We start from the raw sequence: 20,997 nt of genomic DNA on the forward strand, positions 1-20,997 counted from the left end.
ATTGAAGTGATTTTTGGCATAGAGATAGTTTAGGGGCCAGAGAGTGACATAGGCCTCTTTTTATCCCGGAAAATTTTACAGTTCCCGAGAGAACAGCGCGCGATAACCGAATTCCACGCGGACGAAGCCGCGGGAAATTGCTATACAAAAAAGATACGAACATAAGATATTCAATGTGCCTTTCGTCGTGGCTAAATTGTTTTGGCGATACTAAAGTAAAACATTATTTTATTTTATTTTTTAAACACGATAGTTTGTATGGATGGTTGTTTGTTTGGATGTATGTTCGTTACTCTTTCACGCAAAAACTACTGAACGGATTTCCATGAAATTTGGCATACAGGTAATATAATATGTATACCCTAGATTAACATATACGCTACTTTTTATCCCGATATTCCCACGGGATAGGGATAAAATCTTGAAATAACAACCGCTGGGCTTAGAGTCATGAAATGTAGGTAGTCACGGTGGACGTCTTGAACAACACATAAGCTACTTTTTATCCCGATATTTCCACGGGATAGAGATAAAATCTTGAAATAACAACCGCTGGGCTTAGAGTCATGAAATTTGGTATGTAGGTAGCTGGACGTCTGAAATAACACATACATACATAGGCTACTTTTAATCCCGATATTCATACAGGATAGGGATAAAATCTCGAAATAACAACCGCTGGGCTTAGTCATTAAATTTGGTTGGTATATAGATAGCTGGACTTCTAGAATAACGCATAGGCTACTTTTTATCCCGATATTCCCACGGGATAGGGATAAAATTCTGAAATTTCAACCGCTGGGTTTAGAGTCTTGAAACTTTGGACAGTTGTTCTTAAGGCAACCTCAAAGAAGATAACGATATAAATTTTGGGATTTCCCAGGGAAATTTGTAAAATCCGGAATTCAATTGTAACTATCAGATCGAAGTCTTAAAATAAATGCAATGTAAAATACCTACATGTTGTTTATTTCATAATTTATTTGATGATGGCTTTCTTAAGCTGAGTCTCAATAAAACCGACTGCAAAAAAATAAAATATGGAACCGACTACAAAACCCTTGAAAATATTTTTCTAGGTACCTACTCGCTCGAAGTCGATGCCTCAGCACGAGCCAGCAGGAGTGGAACAATAGTCGTCCACCTCACCAACATACTATGGCTTGCTATGGCTTTCAATCCCTCCTGCTGGGTCGTGCTGAGTCACCGACTTCGAGCTAGTAGGTACCTAGAAATATATTTCCAAGGGTTTTGTAGTCGGTTCCATATTTTGTTATTTTTTTGCAGTCGGTTTAACTTTTTTGTTAAAAAATTTCTTTATTTCTCCCTTTTTAGTGATTCGTAGCCAAAGTACATCTCACAACAACGATTACATTAAGCCCGAACACGACTTTGTTACGTTGTTTTATAACAGAGTTCCGTTGCCTACCTTCTGGCTTCATCATCAGATCAGTTCGAAAGAATCATTAACTTAAAGCTTCTTCGTCGCTTTCCTTAGGTATATAATAATCATGATCGTTTCTAGACGAGCGAGCATTACTTAGCTTTGACGAGTTCCATTGGTCATTTACGGTCTTCTTCATCAGGTCCAGGTTACCAAATGATACTTTCTGAATGTAAATGCTTATCTTAATGCGAAAAATGCCAAAATCACCATAGGTGTGCCTATAAAATTTGAGGTTTGCCCTCGATTTCCCCAGGATCCCATCATTAGATCTTGACTTGGTAACAATGGGACCACCTCAGAAGAATACTCTTTCGAATAAAAAAAGAATTTTGAAAATCGGTTCACAATTGACTGAGTAATCGGTGAACATACACAAAAAAAAAGATACAAACAATGGACCATAGAACCTCCTTCTTTTATGAAGTCTGTTAAAAATAGCTTTAGCCTTAAAATAAGCCGATTACTAGAAAAAAAGAATCCATCATAAAAAAGGCCTAACGGCTTTTATAGGCTCATAGACTTTTTAAATTGGCATAGCCCTTTTAATAATACTGACATGGAAATACCGACCCTGTTTTTCATGTACACGCCCAAAGAAACTGACATGTGCTTCTATGGCAGTGTAGATGAAAAACAGGGTCGGTATTATCCGAGCCGGTAAAGAGTGTCGATCGAGTCAAAGACACTAAATTATTTTTTAATATTTTTTATTCTGGACTATGGCACAACTCGTAACCGACCGGACTGTCTTAATTTGGCGGTAAAGAAAACTCTTAATTTTTTAAAAATTAATTGATGTTACTTAATAATCTGATATTTTTTTCTGTTAATTAGAAAGGTTATTCCTATCGATAAAAAAAGTTTTAAGCGTTTCTAAAATTTTCATCCATTCCCCATTATTATGAACTAGTGAGCAGAATAATGACAATGAAAGATTATTTTCATCACATACAGTGAGGTTTATTATATGAACAAAAATAATCTATGCTTAAAAATATTTACAATTACAACTTAATGTCAACATACCCTGTTCGCTTTTCAACCGTTGCTTTAGAATAAACATCGCTGAAAACGTTGGAGGCAAGACGAGTCCGATTGCGTCGTGCGATTTGAGAACTAAAACTTAAGTATGCTGTATTTACAGGTAAGTAATATTAGAACGTGACATGTACACCGACACATGCAAAACAAATCCTCAATCACAACATGTTGAAAAGGGAAAAGAGGGCGGGATTTTTGCCAAGTATTGACTAATTTATCTAATAACACAGTCCCGAACATTGCCTAGTATAAATTTCCCGATTTTACAAAATTACACATAATTTTTCGCTGCTATGTACGAAATGAAATGTAAAACCCTTGGTTTTATCTTGGCCATTTTTAGTAGCGTGAAAGATGCTATATGTATTTTAAAATGAGGTTGCAGCGGGTGGTCTCGTCTAACTGAATGCAGCTCGGATTATGTTCGATCTTCACTTGTCGGTCAGCGGTCTGACCAAGACTTTTTTCCGCGACAGCCAGTGAACGTTTCTGTGTCCCATCCCAACTAGTACCCGCACAGTCAGACCGAGTGTCATACAAACTATTTGACCGGATGACAGGATACAGACCGTGTTTTGTGCGACAAATCCTTATAATGCAACAAGAAATGTAATCCGTTGAAAAATGCGGTAAACACTAAATAGAAAAACTTCACTAGTCTTCATTAATCACACTTTGTTTAATTAAGTGTGTCGCATTTTTTAACATAAAACAAGTACATCAGCAGCTGGCAAGAGAGCTTCTAATATGAAATCGATTTTTTAATCACCTCAATGTTACAAAAATATGTACATATACCTTAACCTTGGCTGCGCAGTAATTAATAAGGTTTGTGCACATACTTTTTTAAATATTGGTGATTTGAAGAGTAATTGTAGTTAAATCACTGGATTAAAAAATTGATACAAACGACTTGATGCAAAATATGATTATTTAATGATCGCGTATGAATTCGCCGCTAGAGGCGCTAGTGTAGCATGAGGTCTCCGAAATGTCAAATCTCATAGGTTTTGGGTGAGCTATGCGGGTTTATGCCAAAATCGCCATAGGTGTGCCTATAAAATTTGAGCTTTGCCCTCGATTTCCCCAGGATCCCATCATTAGATCTTGACTTGGTAACAATGGGACCACCTCAGAAGAATACTCTTTCGAATAAAAAAAGAATTTTGAAAATCGGTCCACAATTAACTGAGTAATCGGTGAACATACACAAAAAAAAAGATACAAACAATGGGCCGAATGGATGAATTCGCCGCTAGAGGCGCTAGTGTAGCGTGAAGTCTCCGAAATGTCAAAACTCATAGTTTTTGGGTGAGCTACGCGGGTTTATTTGTAATTGGAATGATTATGTGAATACGTTACGGGGCAAAAAATGACTGTTTTGAGACAGGCTTGTCTTTCGGAAACTTTTGTCCTCCCTTTTTTCCGTACAAAACGGGACTACGCAAACGCAAATCTGTGGTTGCTCTATATTTTTATGGTACGGTTTTAAGGTGTATTAAATATGATTTTAATTTAAACTTTGTTTTCACGCCCGTAATAACAGACTTTGAAAGCCACACTTAAAAACCTCACGCAACAGTGGCGCCATCTAGAAAAACAAAAAACGATAGCCCTCATTGCTTTCATACGGCAGTTTTAAGGTTTTTTTTTTAGTACAAAAATTGCGTAATAGCAAAGTATTAATTCCAGTTTATAAAAATGGAGCTCCACAAATAAACACCAGAATCTATTAGTTGGATATTCTTATTGCTGTGTTGTTTTTAGGATTCGCTCACAGCCGATATGAACGATCTCATGTTCTTGTAAAATAAGAAAGCCCTAGTTAGCATTAACATAACATAATCACCATTAACTTCAATCAACGTTATGTCTCCAGTTACCCATGTTCTAAGTTTCAACAACCATTAGACCATTCTGCAAATTCTTAAATATAAATACACATTAAGATAACAGCATTTATTTTCAACAAATGGAAGCTTGCAGTTTTCATAAGGTGACAAACTACATACATGAAAAGCATGTAATAATTTCGCTATTTGATGTCCCATTTCATTCATTTAAATTGATATAGACTACGTCTACATAGTTAAAGTCGGTCAATCAAGATTTTAACACTTGTGAGCCTTAGTCATATGCATAAGGTTCAAAAGCGTTGATATCTAAGGGTCGTATATGATGGCCGTCTCTAAGGGCTCGGATTCATTCCGTATTGCGCAAGCGTACAATTTTTAGCTCGTAAAATGCGGAAATAGCAAGCGTTAAGAAAAATACTAGAGCAGCTCAGTAGCTTTCAAGACGTTCGCTACCCGTTCATGTAGTAGGGTGCAATCCGATATAAAATCCCATATTTTAAACATACACAACTTCCCATCTAAAGCAGTACGCGCCTAATATGATAATCGTAGCTAACATATTTGTCGGCTTGGCCATGCGATTTTAAAATTCAATGTTCGAATAACGAAGACACGAGTTATCCACGAGGATTACCAGACAACAAAAATACGTTTTTGAAAACTCTGCTTTGCAATATGTCTGAAGAACAGAAGTTTTCGTGAGATTCTTAGGTGTTAATACTGCTCGTAACAATCAGGAGCTGTACATACTTATTACATTGTACTGTCGAAATTAATGACTAGCACCGAGTTTTACTAAGACCTGAGGACATGTTTTTTAACGCGCTCGAAATCACAATCGCGTATAGATTCTTTCTTCTAAACGGTATAGATAGTATGACAGTAGAAAGAGATGGTTAATGCGATTGCAAGCGCCCACGCGTTAGAAAATAGTTACACCAGGCCTCTATATCATAAGTAACAAGTGCTACAAATCAGGATAATTGTCACTTTTTTAACAGACTTTAAAAAAGGAGGAGGTTATCAATTCAGTTGTTTTTTTTAAATGTTTGTTACCTCAGAACTCAGTCATTTATGAACCAATTTGTATTTTTTTTTTGCATTTGTCTAGGAATGTCTTCAATTAGGTCCCATAAGCACCAAATCAGGATCTGATGATTGGATCTTAAGGAAATCGAGGGAACTCTTTAAATGTTGTAGGATACCTTTAGTAAATTGTATATGTTTAGTAGTAACTCGCGCATTTGCTCTTGAAAATCATCGTTTGGTGAAGTGGAACTGATGATGAACACAGTTGACCATCGGAGTTACTAATCAATAACATTTCACGGGTTGAATTTTAATTACTTTAACACAGTTGCTGAACAATTTATGCTCCTCGTAATGCATATGGTAAAACGGGTGGTGAAGCACAAGGACTCCTCAATAATGAACGTCTCTGCATCGGAAAAAGTAATCTTTCGTAAAAGTTGACGAGCAGTTAATATTAAACTATTGTATCTTAGATTATTTAGATTAAAAAGCGTGAAAAAAAATTTTATAACAAAAAATTCAACTGACTACAAAAAACCATCAAAATAATTTTCTACCAGTCTGACGTTGGTTGGTGTCTCAGCACGAGCCAGCAGGAGTGATTGAAGCCCAACATATAGTGCGTAGGTGAGGTAGATGACTATAGGTTAACTCTTGCTGGCTCGTGCTGAGGCACCAACATACTTCAGACTGGTAGAAAATTATTTTGATGGTGTTTTGTAGTCAGTTCAATTTTTTGTTACATTTTTTTTTGTATGAGAGACTTAACAATTACGTAGAATTGTAACACTTGTAACTTTTGTGTTATAGGGGGCAGAAGTATCAGTTTATATTCTAAATAGAACTCGGTGCATGTCATAGGCTATTTCGTAGTTAATAAATAACACGATTAAAACGCCATAGAATCCTCTAGTGAAACATTTGATAGTCTGATAACCTTCATGGTCGATTTCTTGACTTATGAATATGGTATTTACAAGATGTGCCGTCTGGCGAACCTAGTCCGGCCTGTAGATGGGTATTCGGGGGATGAACTCGATGAGCAGGACATACTCCATCATGGAGGAGGAATCGCAGTGCTGCTTGGTGAGCCGCCAGCGGAGCCCTAATTTGTTGTACAGCCGACTATTTTCCCACTCTAGAAGCTTGTTCAACGAGTGCTGCGTCTGAAAAAGCAATTTTGACTTATACTAAATATACTCAAACCTTACTTTAATGTTTCTGCCTAAAATACCACTTTCACAAAACACCTTCATTTTTCAAAATACTACATTACCTTTTTTTATTATTCCACCGTCACATTGACATTAAAACCTAATTTAAATTATCAATAAAACTATTGAACTTAGGTTTAGGAATGAATAATGCACATATTCAATTATTTTCAACGAAAAATTATTGTTTTTAGAATATAAGACAATGTTTGCATGGCAATGAATCTGCTTAGACATGTCATGGCACATCAGCACTATTTATAAGACCACCCCTAATATTTTATTTTTTCTATCTCCTACTGGTTTGACACCCATATTGGGAATATGCATATCTTTTAAGCCTTTCTGTTAAATATAATCTTGAAAATGTAAAAAGCTATAATACTGATTTTATCTTTAATAAAGTCAGAGTACAATATCAGCATTATATTTGCAATAGTAACTGGGCAATAAGAATCTAAATAAATAAAATATGAGTAAGGACTTAATTCTACAGTCTGTTCAATATAGGAATGGACAGAAGGAAAATAGGTTCTTTATAGTGCATGCTTTAGGAAGTCATTTAATAAATTTAATTTTTTTAGTGTACGGTCCAAACATATATAACGAGGGATTTCAAAGAAAAAAATCCGATTTATCCATATTTGTGAGTAAATTACATACATAAGTCAGTAGAATATAAATAAAAAAAAAATTTTTTTTTTTAAAGGAAAACTGGTGGATTCCTTCTCATTCCTTAGTTTTCCAATAGATAGTAAGCCTATCTTAAAAACTAGGAACTATGTAATTGTTCAGCAAAAACTACTTTATGTCCTTACCAGTGTTTCAACCTATCTCCATCCACATTTTATCTAAATTGGTTCAGCAGTTTAAGCTTGAAGAAGTAACAGACAAACAGAATTGCTTTCATATTTATAATGTAAGTAAGGCAGGCTGGAATTGCTGATCAATTTTTATATAAGTGGGTACCTAGCAGCAACTATTCTTCAATTCAATTCAATTCTTGAAAGTATAGCTCCATCAATAGTATCAATGATTCCGCCAATATAGAGGTTGGAAAAGACACTATCAGTTAGCCATTGTTCCGTAGCTTCAGCGTGCGGTAAACTATTCTTTTACACATGGTATGCAAATGAGACACCAAATGGCTACCAGATGGTAAGTGATTACCACCACCTATGGACTCCTGCAACACCAAAGGAGTACAAAAACATTGTGTACTTTGAGAAAACATTTTACCCTTTTACTAAGACAAATGACGGGCCAGAGAGAGCATCCGAGGGTACAGCAGCAGCAGACACAGCCACAGAACAGCCATTTGACATTGACAGGTAGAGTTTTCTTTAGCACGCTGTTGATGCGTGCCACTGTGGCCTGGTATTCTTCTGGGGCCACACGAGACTGCAGCCCTGATGGGAACTCAGCGTGAAACCGGTTACTTAAACCGAAACTGGAAATAAAAACAATAAATCATATTATAGAATTATTTGCAACAGCACAATAAGATCTCCTTCTCGTAGGTTTGAATAGAATTGTCAAATTTCTAATAAAAAAAAGGAAAGTAGTTTGTGCTAATTGTTTTTTATTCTATTTGACTGGATGGCAAACAAGTAAGTGGGTCTCCTGATGGTAAGAGATCATCACCCCCCATAGACACCTGCAACACCAGGGGTATTGCAGATGCATTGCCAACATAGAGGTATAGGATACCGCAAGTGCCAGTAATTTCACCAGAAATTGTGCAGAAAATTAAGTAGCATAATTACAATGCTCTGTTAATTACTATTAACATGTAGTTTACAAAACTCAATGATTTAAAAATTATAGATCCATTAGATTATTAGATATTTGACTCCTTGTTCAAAATGCTAAAATTTTACAGCAAATGTAGGTCCTTTACATCCCAAGTAAACTTAGATTAATTAAATACATATCACCCAATTTAACATATATAAAACATTTTTGTTATCAAAGAGATTGTAAAAGATCTTCTACACATAAGAAATACTACTAACTTCTATTTATAATAATGAGTCAGTGTACAAAGTTGTTTATTTAAATCACTGTTCACGGTAAATAAGGTAATGGCATAATTTGAAAGTTTATTTAGCTCAGACGATAACATGACCTTTGTACAGGAATAACAATGATGAATGATCTTGAGTTTAAACATTTTGCACAAAGCTACAGTTATTTTGAATGCATTATTCCTTGCAAGAAAAACGTAAGTAAACAATATAAAGTAAGTATAAAGTACCTGTTCTAGTATGAATTAAAAACAATAACACATTTTTATTGCTCAGAATAAGGTGTAGTAATTATTATACTTCAGAACTTCAGGGTCATTGGCCAGTCAAAGAGGTTTCAAGAGCATAAGACTGTCAATCTGTGGTCAGTGTCCTGCGCCAATGTAAAGTCCTTAAAGTGATAGGTCGTACATAACAAAGGGCTACGACATGATACCCTTACCTTACGTCAACAGGTTGTTTAAAGGTTTAAAAACTTCGGTTTTGTATGAGCTATTAGCTCCAAGCATCTAGCACAGAAGAAAGGGAGAAATAAGACCTTACACTGTCATGTTACCAGCTCCCCGCACGATTATTGGATCAGGCACTAATGTCACATGAGTTTCTTCTATATTCTCCTCACTTTCAGTCTCATCAGGGTAAATTGCATCAAAATCTGCCATTTTACTTAATCACTAACTTAAATAAAATACGATCTTGTATATTTTTAACACATAACAAAGCACAATTTTTGTTTGTTGAATTACAACATTCATGGAAGAAAATCTGAGTGACGTTTTCAAACACAAATGTTGTGTTACAACACGGTAAAATGAAAGTACCCCGTGAATGGAAATCAATCAATACGTTACTTTCTGAGCACCGAAAAATACTGCATTTTAGTCAATTAATAATTGCTTATTTATATGATGAAAGTATCCAATTTTTTTTATTATGTTGTTATTATATACATTGTATAGTTCATGATAAATTATTTTGCAATGTTCTAAGGAGTTTTTGATGAGGTGGTAATTCCGGTTTTTCGTAGTTTTATTCATTGCCAATAGATGGCAGAAGTAGTACATGTTAGTAGTTGATAGTCCCACTACTATGCAATAGATAGCGGAATAAACGAAAAACATCATTTCTAACTATGAATGAACTACCGCCGAACGCTTTGAGCCGAACGGGGCTATTTTTTTCAACTCTAGTATTTTTAAGTAGGTAGTTTTTAGGCAGGTATGTAGGATATCTAACTTTAGTTGTGTAATAGAATTGGATTATAATTTCATACATAACAATTGTAGCTATACCCTACCAGGGTGCATAATTTCTGTAAGTACTAGTATAAGTCTTATGTTTTATGTTTTTGCCAAATAAATGAATAAGTACTGAAAAAAAAATATCCTCGTACTTACATATTTTCTGTCTGGTACTGTTTACTTATGGTATAATAGTACATTGTATCTTAAGAGCAGTAAATAAGGAATTACGAACGAGGGTCTATTAAAAGCCCAAAGTCTGACTGAATAAAATATTATTTACCTATTAGGTCGTCGAAAACGCATTTATTAGGTGATCAATAAAATCATACCTTTTTTAGGTTTCTGGAGCCAAAATGGCAAAAATGGAACCCTTATAGTTTCGCCATGTCTGTCTGTCTATCTGTCTGTCTGTCTGTCTGTCTATCTGTCTGTCTGTCTGTCTGTCCGTCCGCGGCTTTGCTCAGGGACTATCAATGCTAGAAAGCTGTAATTTTGCGCGGATATATATGTAAACTATGCCGACAAAATGGTACAATAAAAAAAAAATTTTTTTTAGGGTACCTTCCATAGACGTAAAGTGGGAGTGATTTTGTTTTTCTCATCCAACCCTATATCGTTGGATAGATCTTTTCAAAGGGGTAGGAGTTTGCTAAGACGATTTTTCGATTCAATGATTTGTTTGCGAAATATTCAAACTTTAAAGTGCAAATTTTCATTAAAATCAAGCGTCCTCCCTCTCAAATCTAAACCCGTGGGTGGAAAAATTTGAAAAAATTCAGGATGGTAGTAAGTATACCAAACTTACAAGGAAAAATATAACGGCTAAGTTTGCTTGAGAATTATTAGTAGCTAGTTTAAGAGTAGGTAAATAGCAGCCTATGGTACCTAGGTATAAAATATACCTACCTTAACTATGGAAGATTCCGTATAAAATACGAAATCCTTAGAAAAATATTACTTAATTTTTTCAGCTACGGAACCCTATTTCGGGTTCGGGCTCTTGACTCTTCAAAATGTAATAGGTAGCTATCAGCCTCTGGCATCAACCAAATAATGGTCTCTCAATTTTTAAACAAGATCCTATCAAATGAATATGTCGCTAAAGTAGTTTTACTATTACTTATTCTGTGGCTAAAGGCGAACTTTCAAGTTGACAGACACGGCTATTGGCATTATTGTTTTAAAGTTGTTTTATGACATGCAAACGTTTAGATTTTAGGGTGGTAGACCACATATTGGCTGATGGCTACCTCGATCGATGCATGAAAAATATCTAAATCACAATTATAAATTCCTGAAAATCATGTACCTACATCTAATAGATCTTTGAATAGCTAAATAATTAATTTTCAGATACGTTGTATACTGTGCAACGGGCGATAGTACCTACAACCTAGAAACATAGCATTGTCCTTCGCCATTTAGGTCCATTATTATTAAATGGTCTGTGAGTAGGTCTTATACTCGTACGACCACTATCACATATGAGCTGATAAAGCACAGCTGTGACCCAAAAACCTAACTCGTGTTATACAGCTATTATAATTCTAAGCTTAGGTATAATATTTATGATAAAAAAACTCATTTTGTCTGTACTTATTTTAGAACCGACAAAATTACACTAAATTACATCGTTTCTTATTGTATTACAGAACAGAATGACGGTAATTTTTTTTTAGGGATGGAACACAATAATAAATTAAAATTAGACTAATTTAAAAGTATTAATAAAAGTAAAACAAACTAATAACTAAAGTATAACTAAAATAAATTTGAAAAAGTATCCCCCGCGGCATGGACCCAAAGATGCTGGCAGCATTTCCTCGCTGTATAGCAATGCTGATACGTTGTGCGAGGAAGCTGCCAGCTCTATGGTCCCCTGAGATATCCGACAGACGTTTTGATAATTCTTTAAATATAATTTTTGCGCTGGGCCCCGACGGGCCTAAGGTCTCAACCCCGAATGGAACAAAGACGGTTGTTTTTCTTTCGTTTAATTTTGAGTTGAATTAGATCCGGAATCTAGGAACAATGTTGATGGCCATGCCACGCCACTTTTTATGCCAACTTGCAAAAGTTTCGATTCGCACACCCGTCTGCTGCCTTTTTTAACCGACTTCAAAAAAGGAGGAGGTTCTATGTTCCAATGTTTGTATTTTTTATGTATGTTCACCGATTACTCAGTCAATTGTGGACCGATTTTGAAAATTCTTTTTTTATTCGAAAAAGTACTCTTCTGAGGTGTCCTATTGTCAATTGTAGAATCCTTCGCTACATGCTGGATTCAATGTACCGTCCTCCGGTAATTAGGTATACTTACATAATTTTGCTCCCTTGTGACACAAAAAAAATTTTTTGATCGACTCGCCTTAAGGGTCAAAGACCCTATGTTTTTGCCTTGTTTACTACTTAGCTTTTCATTTTTAAATTTTATAAAAGGTGCTTTGTAGGAGCTTGTGTCACTGTTTTTTCATTTTACAACGCAAACCTATAGGATAAGCTAGTTCAGCAAATAGTGAAGGGTATACTTACCTCCAAGTTGAAACAAATCAAAGTTTTTTACAAGGCGGGCGGTTATTATATGTCCTATAGATAGACGATAGGCACCTGCGCCTGCAGGGCTACTAAGAAACTCGAAACTCGAAGTTCGTGTAGCACCGACCCTCTCGCTCTCGTATTAAATAGTATAAGTGTCGGAGGGACCGCACAACACGAACTTCGAGTTTCAAGTTTCATAGTAGCCCTGCTGCGCGTGTATAAAACAGCCGCACGCGCACCCGTTAGCGTCACTGGCACGTTGGATCACACCGCACGCAACATGAAGGTACACTATGTCATATGGGGAGGGACAAAATTATGGGCCTGTAGGGAAACTGCCTTTTTACATCCTTTTGTTAGCTCATTTCACTCAAAGAAAACGTTCTTTTATTTTTAAAAATAAACAAAACTGCATTCAAAGAGTTTCTAAAACTAATTAAAATTTTCTTTCATGTTCTTTGTATTAAAATTAATGTTAACAGCGCAAGTGTCATACCATAATGTTCTTCCTTGTAAAGCAAAGCGATGATAATATTACTTTTTCTGTGAAAAGGTTCTAAGTGAGTCATGGTTTAGTTAGTTCGATCGTACATATTTTAATGGAAGTACTATTTTTCTCAATTACTTAAGTAGACTAGAAAATTGTGAGAGGGTTGGACCTACCATCTTTGAAGCAAATCATAGCTCGATTTCAATGAAAATTTGCACTTTAAAGTTGAATATTTCGCAAACAAATCACTGAATCGAAAAATCGTTTTAGAAACCCTCCAATGGTGTTAAAAGACCTATCCAACTCTACCCTATACTATAAGGTTGGATAAGAAAAAAAAAACACCTCCACTTTACGTCTCTGGTAGGTATGTACCTACTCTAAAAAAAAATATTTTTTATTTTTTATTGTACCATTTGGTCGGCATAGTTCACGTATATATTCATGCAAAATTTCTAGCATTGATAGTCCCTGAGGAAAGCCGCGGACAGACAGACAGAATAACAGACAGACAGACATGGCGAAATTATAAGGGTTCCGTTTTTCCCATTTTGGCCCTAAAAAAGAACTCTCTTCCAGTTCTTAGCTCTCGCCCTGATCGCGGTGTGGTGGCAGGCGGCCGCCGGCGTGGTCCCGGTGTCCCCGTACGGGTACGCGAGGCCTGCGTTGGCGCCGCTCGCCGTGCCGCATCCGTACGCCGTGCCCGCGGTCGCACGCGTCGCGTCCGTCGCTCCCGTCGACGAGTATGACCCTAACCCGCAGTATTCGTACGCGTATGACATCCAGGATGCATTGACTGGTAAGTATGTGCGTGCACAGGCCTTAGTCATCGAGGCGCCCCGGGCGAGTCATACCTTTGACACCCTTTTATATACAACAAGCGATGAAATGGCAGGCCGTGATTGTTAGACATAGAATACTCACTCATAATACTAACTCCTGCGATCGTTAGATCGTTAAAAAAAGTGTTCAAATTAAGTGGTTAAGTTGAGCTGGCGCGCGCGGCGCGCTGTAGTTGGTACCACGTCCCGGTCGCTCCCCCCCTTAGGCTGTGTTTGCACCAGAGATGTGCGAGGTCAAAGCCAAAAGTCAAAACTCAAAGTCAAATTATCTTTATTCAATTTAGGCTGTAACAAGCATTAATGAATGTCAAAAAAATCCGGCAAGAAACTCAAAGAGGTACGTGTTTTTCACGAACGAAACGCCTCATTTACCTATCCTCCGCAAAACACAGCTGTGTAGAAACAGCTAAGCGGAGCGAGGGTAGATGAATGAAGCGTTTTCAGTGTATCCAAAATGTAATCCTATTTTTGCAGGCGACTCCAAGAGCCAGCAGGAGTCTCGCTCCGGCGACGTGGTGCAAGGTTCGTACTCGCTGGTGGAGCCGGACGGCACGCGCCGCGTCGTGGAGTACACCGCCGATCCCCACAACGGGTTCAACGCCGTCGTGCACAAGGAGCCCCTGGGCGCCGTAAAGGCCGTTGCTCCCGCTTACATCCACTAACTTGACAAACATTGGCGGCTAATTCTACGAGCGTTTCAACCGCTATCAGTTTCCTGTCGTATATATTGAAGAAATGAGAAACCGTAAGCAAATATTATAAAGTAATTGTGTCCCATGCACACCATCACCATACCTATCGTTTTACAAAATCAAGTAAATGTTCAGTATAAGCGACAGGAAAGTGATAGCGGTTGAAACGCTCGTAGAACTACCCTGGTGTAACAGGGTCTCTAGTTGCCAGTTTCATTAGTACCATTATATGTAGTGGTCCTGATCCGTTGTAGGAGTATTCGCAGTACTATGAAAGCAAAAGGAACTATTGCGAAAAATCCTACTATGAAAAAAAAACCTACTATGAGAAAAAGTTGAACTTAATAAGCCCGTTATATAAATCTCTGACAAACAGCAGGAGCGATACTGGAGAGGCTGGAAATTGTATGTGAGTTGTTACTGCAGTTGGTGTTTTCTTTCTATGCTGGCATAGCAATACACCAAAATGGCTACGTCGCACCCGCTTTTTTGGCTAAGGCATAGGCTAAGTTCTTACTTGCCCTGCAGCCCTAGTTATGCCAATGCTGATCCTTAAGAATCCAAATGAAATTAGTTCTATATTTGGATTTGTTGGAAGTTTTCTTGATCCGAGATTATAGGTGTATTGTTAAAGTTATAAAACACCTTTAGAATTTGACACATACTATGTTATGAGCGTATGCGTAAACAGTGTGAAGCTGCACTAAAATTAAATTAAAGCTCACGTGATGAAAAGCTCCGAAGTGCTACTTAAAGAGATTTATTTATAGAACTGGAAATTGAAAAATTGCATGTACCTTCAAAATATATGTTTTTTTTAGTTTATATTATTTTAAAAGTATGTATGAGTACATACGTTTGGACGGATGAAGTATGCGGGAGATAGAAGGGGAAAGGCAATCGTTTTTATATCACTTCTCAATATCCTTGAACACTTAAAGAAATATTAGAGTATCATTTAAAATGTTTAAGACTATAAGTAAATTGGATGTCGTAATAGCAATTACAGTGATTTACGCTACTTTAACCGTCGATGTTACTATTCGCCAACGTGACCTGACCATATTTATTTGTATGTACATATAACTTATTGTTAAATGTTGAGTATTATAGCTAAGGTAATAAATAAGAGGAATCAAATTGCTTCGTTTTATTTCTTCCTTTTAAACCAGTATAAACCACTGTCAAATTACATGACTCTATACCCAGCGAATGAGTGTTCGCAATTTTATCCCGACCCCGTGAGAATATCGGGATTAAATGTAGCCTATGTGTATAAATGTATAGTTATCTTCATACCAAATTTCATGCAAATCCGTCCAGCCGTTTTAGCGTGACAGAATAACAAACATACATGCACACTCACAAACTTTAGCATTTTATAATATTATAGTAGGTAGTATGTATAGCAAAAATATGCATATTGTCGTCTACACTCATTATCATTACAATTAAGCATACATTCGCTATATGTAATGAAGCTTTATGGCACTACGTGACTGCATCAACGCATAAAGCAACCTGCAACATGTGTATACTGTGTGTGTACTCGCGGCCGCGCCCATGCAAATGGCAGTTTGCGTCGCCGCATAGACTAGTAGACGGAGAGCGGACTGCAAAATCTCGTACCTACTTGATACCGCGATGAAATGCACAATGGTTTCCCATAAAACTGATGCTGAGGCCGAATTTGATAGTCTGCCGCGGCGGGACCTGCCGAAAGTACCAAAAAAATAGTCACTTCTGTCCGTTTCCGAATTTCGGAGTAGCCCCGCAGAGCCTATATAGTTAGTTACTACGAAGTGCAAAGTTCGAACTTTGCATCTTGCCGTCCGTAATTATTCAATACGAGAGTGAGAGGGACGGTACGACACGAACTTCGATTTTCGAATTTCGTAGTAGCCTCTCAGGTATACTCTCGCGGGCCCAATGCGGATTAGGAACTATACACCTACGCACACCATTGAATTCTTAAGTAAGCGTGTACCTACAGGTTTCCTCACGAAGTTCATGGTTAATTTCACACATAATTTCGCAATTATAATATGTTATTCTTATTTTGTACATTATAAAAATTTAAATTAAACAACATTTTTTTAGGCATAGCGTAATGCGTAATTTTATTTAGAAAATAGCTTTGCTTACCACCCAAAAATCACACACAATGTCAGTTTGTCTGTACCTCCGCTCCGTTTGCTTTTCTTGTTGCACTCTGTACCCTGTCCTCTCGATGTCAACCTCCGTAAGAACTTTGCTTTGCGAGTGCTCCTAAATAGGAGCATCCCTAAGTTTTATCACTATCTGACAACTGTCAATAGTGGATTTATTGTTGAATAAATGCTACTACATTATAGACTCTCTTGAAGTTTATTTTGGAGATTCCTCAACTTCGTTGTGCCTAACAGCAGGGAACACACTATCGATTCCACTGGCCAATCAACAGTCATTTTTAAATTTGACAAGCTCTAAAGACTTTTTATTTAGGTTTTTAGTGCCAACCCTGCATGTTGCCTAATCTAGAGCGCTCGTAAAAATTAGGCTTGACCTGGACCTGACTCGACTAACAATGCCACTAAACGTTCACAGCCAAATAACATACAAGTACTCCATTAACACAGCTCTAAATTATTCAAGTGTTATTAAGTAGTAGTTTTATGTACGGTCAAGGAGTTTAATTCGTAAGCCACCATGGAACCATTTCACAGTAAACGTCATAGTGACATCGCATTAATTAACAAGGAAAATCTTAATGACTTTTCCTTTGAAAAGGTTCCATTGTGGCTCATGAATTAAGGTCCTTGACCGTACATAATTAGTATATAACTACTTTTGTAAATGGTGATAGTTTGTTTGCTAACGCTACTTATTTCCTTTTTAGGGTTCCGGATTAGGAACGCCTATTTCCTTTGGTTTTGCTTTGAAAATGAACTCGTAATGAGTTAGAAACGCGTTAGTATTATTATCTGTGTTTGTGATAATTGGGTCTGTGTGACATAAACGCGATGTTTTAAATGGAAGTGGAGGAGGCTGAGGTTTACTAAGGTTTAGAGTTCATAAACTTGTAAACAAAAATTTGATCAAAAGTATATGAACATGCTTCTACGCCGTTAACAATAGAGTCATGTTCAGATATCTTTGCTCAAAATTTTGCTCACAAGTTTATGAACTCAAGTGTATTTTCACGTACAGTAGCGGAGAAGTAACGTAAAAGGTTTTACTTGTAATTTATTAAAAAAAATCGTGATGTAATAAGTACATTGGTTTGTGGCATTGGAGTCGTATATGTTACCTAGAAGTCCTACAGACTTGCCTAAAATGTTATAAGACGTCAATATTTTGTTTGCGTAACACCACTAGATGTGGCACTGGTCTAATGATTTGGTCATGTTTGGTCTAGTTTTAATTGGTGTTCCGTACCTCAAAAATAAAATAAGAAATCCTTATAGGATCATTATATTGTCCGTCCGTCCGTCCGTCAGTCCAGGCCCATAAACTATGAAGTCCAAAATTCGAACTTCGTATCTTACCGTCCCGCTGACGCTAATATTATTTAATACGAGAGTGAGAGGAACGGTACGATAAGAACTTCGATTTTCGAATTTCGTAGTAGCCCCGCAGCCCCTTTTTCTCAGGAATGCGTGAAAGGCACAGAATAGATAATAGTACAAGTGAAGGTATCAAGCTGAAATTAATATCAAATAAGTACGCAATCCTTGAAACAGTGAAATAAATCAGAACTTCTATTCTATGTTATCAAAAGATACAGTTATCATTAGAAAAATATTATGTAATTTTTTCGTAATGGCTACGGAACCCTATTTTGGGGCGTGGCCGACACGCTCTTGGCCGGTTTTTCTGCATATCGTCATACGGGTATTAAGTAAGTAATTTCATATCAAATGAATTTGGTCTTTATTCAAGCCTCATTAATTACCCAAAAGCAAGAGTGGATGCGTATAGTCTACGTCGAATCAAAATTTATGTAATACTTATAACATTGAACAAAGAAGGTTCCGTACTAATTTGTGGATATGTCATAGTATAGTAGATTAATATTTCAAAATAACTTTTTGCGAGCCATGAAATCATGTTTTTTGCAGCTGATTTTGTCTATGAATTTTGGTGAGCGATCGTTCGCCCGTTGATGTCTTTTATAAGGAACCTAACAAGGTTGTCCTTGATTAAACTTGTCTTTAAGATTTACAATTTACTCATTTTAAGCAAATGTGTTAATTGTGAACACTACATCAATCAGTACAATTACAATAATTCAATCGAATTTATTTCCACTTGCCCTTGTCTTGGAGACGCTAATTGGACAATTTCCGCCGATGTGAACGCTGTGTACTGTATGTCGACTTATCGGTGCTCAAAATACTTGACGCTCCACAAAGATGCGTTTCCACCTAGGTATAATGTGCCCTCGCATGTGTAATGTTTTGTGAGAAATGTGTTTTTCATTAATCAATAGAAATGCTGTGATTAAGCCTCTAGTAAAATATTACCAAATAATTTAGTTTTGTTTTTTACCCGACTGCCCGAAGGAGGGTTATGTTTCTCTAATATGGGGAAGAGCTATAATAGGAAGATTTTTCCAGGAAGGTAATAAGTTATTTTAAGCAACGGTTTGGAAGTTAGGCATCCAGAAAATGACGCTTCAGCCATTTTGCGTCACTGTGCTTACGGCATTTTTGTGGGCACATTTTTGCTAAAACAGTAGATTCCTTTACAGTTTCCAGAGTATCTAGCAGAAGTACAATTCACTTATTACAATTCACAAAGTTACAATTCTTAAAAAATATGACCAAGAAAATGAGGCGGTTGAAGCGCTCGAAAAATGATCCGTCGGCGTTTTTCGAACAACGCGATAAAATCGTAACGCTTGAGGCTGAGGCAAGCATTTTTATCATCAAAAATTGGGAAGCTTTAGCCATGTTCGCTTAGCCACACACGCTTAGGCTCATAAAGCCTATATGACATTTCTTTATTTTTTTCATTATTATTACTTACTGTGCGTAGTAAACAAGGCGGGAGCGCATTTTTTCACTTTTTAAGTCCTATTATCGAAAGTCCGAAATTTTTCTCATACCATTTTACATCATAATGATCACTCTTCATTATCATTTTTTTAATACTAACGATTGAAACTCATAATCATCGGAATTCATAATATAACTATTCATACACCTTGTTTATAAACCCCCTTGCAAAAAAATAGGCACCTATGGTTTTTCAGATTTTCAGGCATTGAAGCTTAGAAAGTAAGCTTTCATGCACATAAAATACAAAAACCATAGGTGTCCGTTTTTTTTGCAAGGGGGTTTACTAATATTGGTTTTCATATATTTTCTTATACTAACAATCGAAACTACTAATCATTCTAATTCATAACGCCAATATTCATAATTTTGCTAATACTAATATTTTTTTTCATATATTTCTTAATCATAAGTGTTATATATATAATACGCATTATTGAAATTCAGAATGTCAATAATCATACATCTGCTGTATAAACATATATTTAAGTATTGTCATATATCTTTTAATCCTTAGTGTAAATAAAATTGGATAGGTAAAAATAAAAAAACTGGCCAAGAGCGTGTCGGACACGCCCAAAATAGGATTCCGTAGCCATTCCGAAAAAAATAAGTAATATTTTTCTAAGGATTTCGTATTTTATACGGAATCTTCCAAGTTTAGGTATATTTTATACCTTAGGCTGCTATTTACTCTTAAACTACTAATAATTCTCAAGAAAACTTAGCCGTTATAGTTTTCCTTGAAAGTTTGATATACTTACTACCATCCTGATTTTTTTCAAATTTTTTCACTAACCGGTTTAGATTTTAGAGAGGGCACTTTCAAGTTGTTAAATTTGCACTTTCAAGTTGAATATTTCGCAAAGAAATCACTGAATCGAAAAATCGTCTTAGCAAACCCCTAATGGTTTTAAAAGACATATCCAATGATACCCACACTATAGGGTTGTATGAGAAAAAAAAACCCCACTTTACGTCTATGGGAGGTACACAAAAAAAAAATTATTGAGTTTTTTTATTGTACCATTTTGTCGGCATAGTTTATATATATATCCTTGCAAAATTAATTACAGCTTTCTAGCATTGATAGTCCCTGAGAAAAGCCGCGGACGGACAGACAGACAGACAGACAGATATGGCGAAACTATAAGGGTTCCGTTTTTGCCATTTTGGTTCCGGAACCCTAAAAATAGGCAAGAGTAACGGATGCTCGGAAGAGACGGGTGTACTCGTACTCTCTTTTTTCGGCGAAATATGTTTGGCCAAATTGTCAATAACATTTGGCCAAATATTGGAAAGTTTTACTTCAAAATTTGTGCGAGCGAGCGAAGCGAGCGAGCAAGACGGTTCGGAGTAGAAGCGACTTGGATAGTTTAGGTTCAGAAGGCTAAGGCGGGAGCGTAGCTCTCGCCATAGCCTACGATGTTAGTTTTTTTTATAGCAGCAAATACTATAACTGCAACTAGGAAAGTAGGTTGGATGCCATTCAATATGTTGCTAAATTAAGGTACGTATGCCAATTGCCAATCAGT

At 36.5% G+C, this 20,997-nt stretch overlaps 2 protein-coding genes across 2 annotated transcripts; one reads left to right on the forward strand and one right to left on the reverse strand.

Annotated features, from left to right (window-relative positions):
* Positions 1 to 2,382: 2,382 nt before the first annotated feature.
* Positions 2,383 to 9,420, reverse strand: LOC141438994 (cysteine-rich hydrophobic domain-containing protein 2). Its single transcript, XM_074103087.1, has 3 exons — positions 9,161 to 9,420; positions 7,830 to 8,040; positions 2,383 to 6,542 (listed from the first exon to the last, which is right to left on the reverse strand). The coding sequence occupies exons 1-3, from the start codon at positions 9,277 to 9,279 to the stop codon at positions 6,375 to 6,377; spliced, it is 498 nt and encodes a 165-aa protein (XP_073959188.1). The 5' UTR covers positions 9,280 to 9,420; the 3' UTR covers positions 2,383 to 6,374.
* Positions 9,421 to 12,637: 3,217 nt separating this feature from the next.
* Positions 12,638 to 15,552, forward strand: LOC141438897 (larval cuticle protein A2B-like). Its single transcript, XM_074102947.1, has 3 exons — positions 12,638 to 12,685; positions 13,469 to 13,688; positions 14,206 to 15,552. Exons 1-3 carry the CDS (start codon positions 12,680 to 12,682, stop codon positions 14,391 to 14,393), a joined length of 414 nt encoding a protein of 137 aa, XP_073959048.1. The 5' UTR covers positions 12,638 to 12,679; the 3' UTR covers positions 14,394 to 15,552.
* The last annotated feature ends 5,445 nt before the right edge of the window (positions 15,553 to 20,997 follow it).

Source organism: Choristoneura fumiferana, chromosome 20, assembly GCF_025370935.1.
Source record: "Choristoneura fumiferana chromosome 20, NRCan_CFum_1, whole genome shotgun sequence".
NCBI classification, from domain to species: Eukaryota; Metazoa; Arthropoda; class Insecta; order Lepidoptera; family Tortricidae; genus Choristoneura; species Choristoneura fumiferana.

Excerpts from the sequence above, each read along its gene's own strand:
- LOC141438897 (XM_074102947.1), top strand. Across the intron at positions 13,689-14,205 it reads CATCCAGGATGCATTGACTG|GCGACTCCAAGAGCCAGCAG; the intron begins GTAAGTATGTGC and ends CTATTTTTGCAG.
- LOC141438994 (XM_074103087.1), bottom strand. The coding sequence starts at position 9,279 with ATGGCAGATTTTGATGCAATTTACCCTGATGAGACTGAAAGTGAGGAG. Across the intron at positions 8,041-9,160 it reads GGAGCTGGTAACATGACAGT|TTTCGGTTTAAGTAACCGGT; the intron begins GTAAGGTCTTAT and ends TTTTATTTCCAG. Across the intron at positions 6,543-7,829 it reads TCATTTGTCTTAGTAAAAGG|ACGCAGCACTCGTTGAACAA; the intron begins GTAAAATGTTTT and ends TTGCTTTTTCAG.